The sequence below is a fragment of the Chrysemys picta genome, unplaced genomic scaffold, assembly GCF_011386835.1.
Source record: "Chrysemys picta bellii isolate R12L10 unplaced genomic scaffold, ASM1138683v2 scaf246, whole genome shotgun sequence".
NCBI lineage: Eukaryota > Metazoa > Chordata > Testudines > Emydidae > Chrysemys > Chrysemys picta.
Genome location: NW_027052953.1, coordinates 79,588 through 86,069, shown reverse-complemented (window position 1 = coordinate 86,069; position 6,482 = coordinate 79,588). Strand labels below are relative to the sequence as shown.

The 6,482-nt window shown below is 57.1% G+C and overlaps 1 protein-coding gene across 3 annotated transcripts; it reads right to left on the bottom strand.

The window, feature by feature from the left end:
• Window positions 1-1,640: 1,640 nt before the first annotated feature.
• LOC122173374 (interferon-induced protein with tetratricopeptide repeats 1-like) lies at window positions 1,641-6,137 on the bottom strand. Of its 3 annotated transcripts, XM_065579351.1 has the most exons (3): window positions 5,948-6,137; window positions 5,374-5,476; window positions 1,641-3,695 (listed from the first exon to the last, which is right to left on the bottom strand). In XM_065579351.1, exon 3 carries the CDS (start codon window positions 3,539-3,541, stop codon window positions 2,339-2,341), a length of 1,203 nt encoding a protein of 400 aa, XP_065435423.1. In that variant the 5' UTR covers window positions 3,542-3,695; window positions 5,374-5,476; window positions 5,948-6,137; the 3' UTR covers window positions 1,641-2,338. The 3 variants fall into 3 exon arrangements, with proteins under 3 accessions (XP_065435423.1, XP_065435422.1, XP_065435424.1); XM_065579350.1 differs by lacking the exons at window positions 5,374-5,476; window positions 5,948-6,137 and adding an exon at window positions 4,711-5,165; XM_065579352.1 differs by lacking the exons at window positions 5,374-5,476; window positions 5,948-6,137 and adding an exon at window positions 4,412-4,845.
• Window positions 6,138-6,482: the final 345 nt, after the last annotated feature.

The following is a 6,482-nucleotide window of genomic DNA, read 5'->3' as shown; positions in this document are numbered from 1 at the left end:
CAGGGTGGGGGTGGGGGCGGCGCTGGAGCCGGAGCAGCCCTGGGGGGTGGAGGGGTTGTGGCGTGCTGGAGCTGCCCGGGGGTGGGGGAGTGGCGTGCTGGAGCTGGAGCAGCCGGGGGGTGGGTCTCTACCCGGCTCCCAGTGGTGATACATCCAGCCACAAACAGCTGCTGGGAGGGGCCCCCAACCCTGGACAGCCCCAGGGCAGGTACCTGTTGACTGCCCAGGTTTGCTGTGGAAAAGGATCGGGGCTGGAAGCAGGGCACCTGCTCTGCGTGTGAAGCAGCCCCCAACCAGATAAGAACCTTCCTGTGTTTTGCCCCTTCCCCAAGCTCCCTGTGGATCTACGCCCCGTCCCCTCCAGCACCCCCCAACAGGGGAAACCTGCCAGTTCCCACCCCCCCTCACTCGCACCCAGCCTGCCCTGGCTGTCTGCTGATCCCTTCATCGCAGCGCGAAGGGGCCCTTGGTGTTTGGACGCGCCTGGCCAGTCGGCAGCGCTGGGGCGAGCATGTTCCCCTGCACCTGATGGGGTCCCTGTCCCTGGGGGGTTGAAGCACACAGGACCCCGGGAGGGCTTTTGAACATGCCAGGTAAGGAGCCTTTACCCATGCCTCTGCCCCATCCCTTTGTCCACCTCACCCACCTGGGAGCTTAGGGTCCTTTATGGTAATTCTTTGAGTGCCCAGCAGACCTCAAAGATACCCCGTTAGCTGCCTAAGCTTCTATGGCCGCTTTTCAATAGTCTAGCAGTGTCCACTGAGAACAATGGAGAATCTTCCTCACCCCACCCGCATTGGGAGCAATCAGGGCCGGTGCAACCCATTAGGCGACCTAGGTGGTCGCCTAGGGCACTAGCATTTGGGGGGCAGCATTTCGGGTCCTTCGGCGGTGACCACGGAGGCCGGATCTTTGGCCGCCCCGGTCATTGTTGGCATTTAGGCGGAGGGAGCTGGGGCAGGGGGGTCTGGGGAGGGCCGCCTGCAGCAAGTAAGGGGGGGCGGCACGCAAGGGAACTCCCTGCCCCGGCTCACCTCTGCTCCGCCTCCTCCCCTGAGCACGCCGTCCTGCTCTGCTTCTCTCCCTCCCAGGCTTGCGGCGCCAGGGAGGCGGGAGAAGTGGAGCGGCGACAGCGTGCTCAGGGAGGAGGCGGAGCAGAGGTGAGCTGGGGCGGGGAGCTGCCACACGGCTCCCCGGGCCGGGGGGAGCTGCCGCGGGGGTGGGGGTGCCTCAGGGCGGAGGGGGGGGTGGGGAGCTGCTGCAGGGGTGGGCACCTTAGGGCGGAGTGGAGAGCTGCCACAGAGCTTGGGGGGGGGTGCAAGGTGGAAGTTTTGCCTAGGGCGCGAAACATCCTTGCACCCGCCCCGAGAACAATAGAGCGTTCCACCGCACCCCATCCCCTGAGAATAGTGCAGGGGGCTTGGACCCCAGCTGAGAACGATGGGAGCTGCTGGGTGCTGAGTTATTTGGTAAATCTGGACACTCATTTCCACCAAGCCAACTTCCGAAACTCCAGTCTTGGCTCCTGCTCTATTAGTGACTGTCACGGTGCTTTACTGTGAGCTTGACGTGCCCGTGTGCTGCTCACCCCGATGCAATCGAAGGGCAGGGAAAGGAATGTTCCAAGATGGTGTAATTGATTTATTTCTGTTTTCTCCGTTACTTTTATTGTAAATGAAATAAAAACATAGCAGATCCCTGACAAGCTGGGGATGAAGGTGCCATGTAAATGTGAGTCATTGTCAGTGAGAGGTGCAGAAAGCAAAGAGGGGAATCATGATATAGGCACACTACAGGCCCTCAGCTATGCAAATACAAGAACTCAACGCTGTTAGAAGAAACTCCACACCTATTTGCTGTGTGGATGTTAGAAGGCAGCAGATCTGGAAGGTAGGTTTGCTTAGAGACAAGGATGGTCGCACCGTCCCCTCTGGGTAGAAACAGCTGCTCAGTATCAGAAGCTAAACTCTCCTCTGCAGTGATGCTTACAAAACACTTGACAGTGGCTGGGTAGCTGGTGGGCTGAGACCACTGTCCATTTTGCTGACCAGTATCGTCTGCCTGTGCTCCCCCGTCTGTCTGCTGGTTCCCTCCTGTTGTCTCTGGTTGCAGACTGAAGACTCTTTGGGGCCAGACGCAATGGGGTCCTGGTCCATGTCTGGGCTTCTAGGCGCTATCACAATCCAGGTAGCTAATAATAATTATAAGAAGCAACAGCAGCATGTGCCGTGGTGTGAACTATTCAGGGGACCCAGAATCATTTGCAACACGAATGTCATTGTTATACAGGTGGGGAAAGTGACTCACTTCAGAAAGTGTGTCCAGGGAAGGGAAAGGATCACACATTTTCTCTACATCTCCAGTCTCCTGCTCTGTTGCTGCCACCAGTGGATCTCCCCATGTACCGTGGAGTTTCAGTCTGTTGAATGAAGTCATGTATGTCCTTCGCCTCAGCGGTTTGGGAGCTCTGCTGGAATTCTCCTGCCACCTCTTCCAACCTTTTTTTCAGTTGTAGCCTCTCCAGATAGCCGTCTGGAATGGCGAAACCTGCTTTGTACATCTCAGCTGCCTCCCCCAGTGACTTCTGCTTGTAGAAGAGGAAATCCCCCCAGTGAAGGTAGACGGCCTGCTGACACTTCTTGCTGAGGCTGGGCATTTCACTCATGAGATTGAGATAAATCTCTTCTTGGTAGTGAGGTGTATTTTCTCCATACATTTCAGCTAAAGCCAGCTTTGAAAATACAGAGACTGGATCTTTTTGCACAGCCTCTTTGAAGGCCTCAATAGCTGCTGCCAATATTTCTCCTCTGCCTGACTTGGCCTCCTTCAGTTGTATCTTGTAGCAATAACCAAGGTCATAGTGAAGGAGATGATAATTGGGGTTCAGAGATATTGCTCGCTCTAGAATAGAGATTGTTTTTTCTATGAATTCTGGTTGAAAGAACATGGCTGCATTTCTCAGGACCTCAGGGTCCAGGCTATTCTGGACAACATCTTCTAAGAGGGCTTCTGCTTGCTGTCTATCCGCCCTCTTAAGGATCCTGGCTAAATACACCTTAGCTTCATAGTTTTGCTGCTGTTCACGGATAATGGCCCCCAACTTCTTTTTGGCTGCTTCCCAAAATACAGGCTTGCGTGTGTGAGTCCATGATGCAAAGGCTGCAATTGCCAAGCCAGCAAGAAACTCCCCATTTGCTTTGTCTTCTCTCAATGCCATTTGGAAACACTCTGTGGCTTCTCTGCCATTGCGTAAGCCTGCTGCCAGAAGAGACCAGCCTTTCTGTGCATGTATCTCAGTGATCTGAGCTGCATATGGAGAGCGGCTCAGGGAGCTGCAGATCTTTCTAACCTTATCCAGGTAAAGCTCAACCAAATCATAGTGGGCCAAGTGATAATAGAGCCAGGCGTAGTTTCCGTAAATGACCAGGACCTGCCGGGGGAAGTTATCTGGGTGATCTCTTTGCAGAATCTCCTCGGCTTCTCTAAGGCTTTGCAGAGCGTCTTCATATTGCCCTTGCAGGTGGTAGAGATAAGCTTGCATGGCAAGGAGCACGGGTTGGTTCTGGTTGTGAGTGTGGGCAATCCTGAGAGTCAGAGTTTGGAGGATGTGAGTTGCATCTACCTTGTCTCTGATTTCAAAGTTCCAGGTGAAGTGGCACTGGAGGGCCTGCAGCTTCTCCTTCAGGCGCAGGGGGCTGCAAAGAGAGGGGGAAATGAGACTCCATCTGGGCTGAATGAGTTTCCACTGCAGGCTAGAATCATCCCCACCACTATGACAGGGAGCGACACTGCCCCCCACCTCCAGTGAGTACCCCACTGCAGGTACCCCCTCCAGCACTCCCCAACTGTACCCCCGTTCCCTCCCCCTCCCCACCCGGCAGTGTCCTCTTTCTGGGAACAAGCACCGCACTGAACAATAGAACAACCCCCACCCCCCGCCTTGCTAGACCCCCCGACCCCCCCGCCCCTTGCTAGACACCCCGACACCTCCCACCGCCTTGCTAGACAGACCGACCCCCCCCCCCAAGCTGTGCCCGCTCTCTGGTCTGGGGCCGGTGCCCTGAGCTGAGGGGCGCGGGGGGGGGGGGATGATGTGGTCTCAGTCCAGGCTGAGCGTTCACAAGAGCCCCCCCCCGTCCCCTTCTGCAAGCAGCTGGTTTCCCCTCCCTGCAGCCTCCTCCTCCATAGCCCCGTTCTCCTGCTGCTGGCTTTTCTTTCTGCATCTCCCGGGCTGGGCCCGTCCCGCCCCCCGGCTGCCCCTTGGCTCCAGCCCCCCGGGGATCGGAGTTAATCCCCCCTCCCCCGGTTTGTGCGGAGGGGAGCAGGAGTTAAGGCCAGTGACTAGTCTGGTAACACCCACGTGGATGTTTAAAACCACAACAGGGAGAGGGGACGGGCGGGGCTCTCTCACCGGCTCCTCGGTTGATGCGGAGTGAAGCCGGAGTGACAGCTGGCCAGAGCGGGGAGTTCTCTGGAAAGTGACAGCAAGCTGAGCTCGCAGGGTGAGGTGTAAACAGTGACCTGCTCTAGCCCTGGGAGTCACCAGCCTGGAGCAGCAACAGGCTGCAAAATGACCCCGGATTCACCCCGCCCCAGAGGTAGAAAAGCCGGAGATGGCCAGCCCCAGAAATGCGCAGAGGGGTGGGAAGGTGTCTGGATTGAGCCCTTGCTGGAAATGCCTCCGCCGCCCAGCGACCCCAATGCTCCTACCTCATTGCGATCCGCTGAGTCCCCAGCCCAGCCAGGGAGGTGACGGCTCCTGTCACTGCACTGGGTTTCTTCCCGAGCTGGAGAAGTGCCCGGTTCTGGGAGAGACCCGAGTTCTGTCTGGGGCCAGATCGGACTGTGTCTGCGAGGACCCCCCTGCCTTTTATAGCCAGCCTGGGCTGCGAGCTGGGGAGCTCAGTGGGCGGCTGGGGAACTGAAAGGGAGAGTGAGCTGGGGAAAAGGAAACTGAAACTTAACTTTCAGCTCCACTTGTCACCTTCAGTTTCCACTCTGCCTGACTTGCCATCTGCAGCTCCATGGGTGACATGGGACTAGTTACAGGGTGTGTGTGTGCGAGTGTGTCTCTACGCACACACGTTTGCACTCGTACAATCCTGCCCTGGGTTTCCCCGCACACAGACGGGTCACTCACCGTTACCACCCCGCAGTGCACTCCCTGTTACGCACCCAACCAGCTCCACAGCCCAGTGCAGTGACCAGGTTGGCCGTGTCCCAGCCTCCGGCCAGCCCTTCCCCGCCACCTTGGGGTGTTCGTGTCGCCCGGGTGGGAACAGCCTGCGCTGCCCTGAGCACAGGGGCTGCGGTTGTGTGCAGAGGATGGGGCCCATAGCACAGAGGAGCTCTCCCTCATTCACTTCAAGGTACCTGCACAGGGCAGTGGGCAGCCCGGCTCGTGCTTTATTATGCAACAAACAACTCGATGCCGTGTTAACTCTGGTCCGTACTTCCGTGACACTTGGAAAGGCTCCTATGAGAGGGGAAAAAACCACAGTAAAAACAATGATCTTCAGCTACATATTGATCTTCCAAACTCTCTGTTTCTATCCAGCCAGCTTGCATCTAAACACTCTACACTCATATTAAAACCACCATCGTTTCCACCTGAAAGGACCACGTTTCCTGCCCCTCTAGGGTTACAGGGGTGTACCCAGGGCCGGCACAACCCATTAGGCAACCTAGGCGGTTGCCTTGGGCGCTAACATTTGGGGGGCGGCGACCGCGGCGGCCGGATCTTCGGCTGCCCCCGTTGTCGTCGGTATTTCGGGGGTGGGACCTTCTGCCGCCTGTCGGGGGCGGCATTTCGGGGGCGGGACCTTCTGCTGCCTGTCGGGGGCAGCATTTCGGGGGCGGGACCTTCCGCCACCTAGGGCGGCAAAAACGCTGGCAGCGCTCCTGGGTGTACCTAGAGCTGTAGTGCACGGCCCGTGTCTGTGCTTACCTCGCTAGTCCTGGAACAGCTCATCGGGAAACAGCACCTCAGCCCTTCTGGCCTGGAATAGGAAGAGGAAGGATTAATCATTCAAACACATAACAGCCCATGTCACCGTGGCGCTGAAGGGCTCCTGCTACTCAGACTGCATCAATGGGCACAGAGACCGGACATAATCTGATCTGCTGCAAAGGGACCTAAGAGGAGAAAAACGTAGGGGAGGCAGAGCATCAGCGCCACCCTGTGGTGCGTGGCTTACATGACTAGTTTCTGCCTTACTTCTTTGGAAGAACAATACAAAGTCCTAACTAAGGGGGAACTGTTTCCTTGCAGTGAGCCCAGGACGAATTCCCACCAGAGGGGCTGCTGCTGGGCTAGGGTGTTAACTTGGACCCTGCCTTCCTTTGCAACCCCCAAGCCTCTTCAAGCACAGTCAATTAGGACTCCAGGAACAGAGGTGGTTGCTTTGGGTAGGTCTACACTTGGGGCTATTTCGACCTTGCTAGCACTGGTGTAACAGCAGTGTAGATGGTGAGGCCTGGCT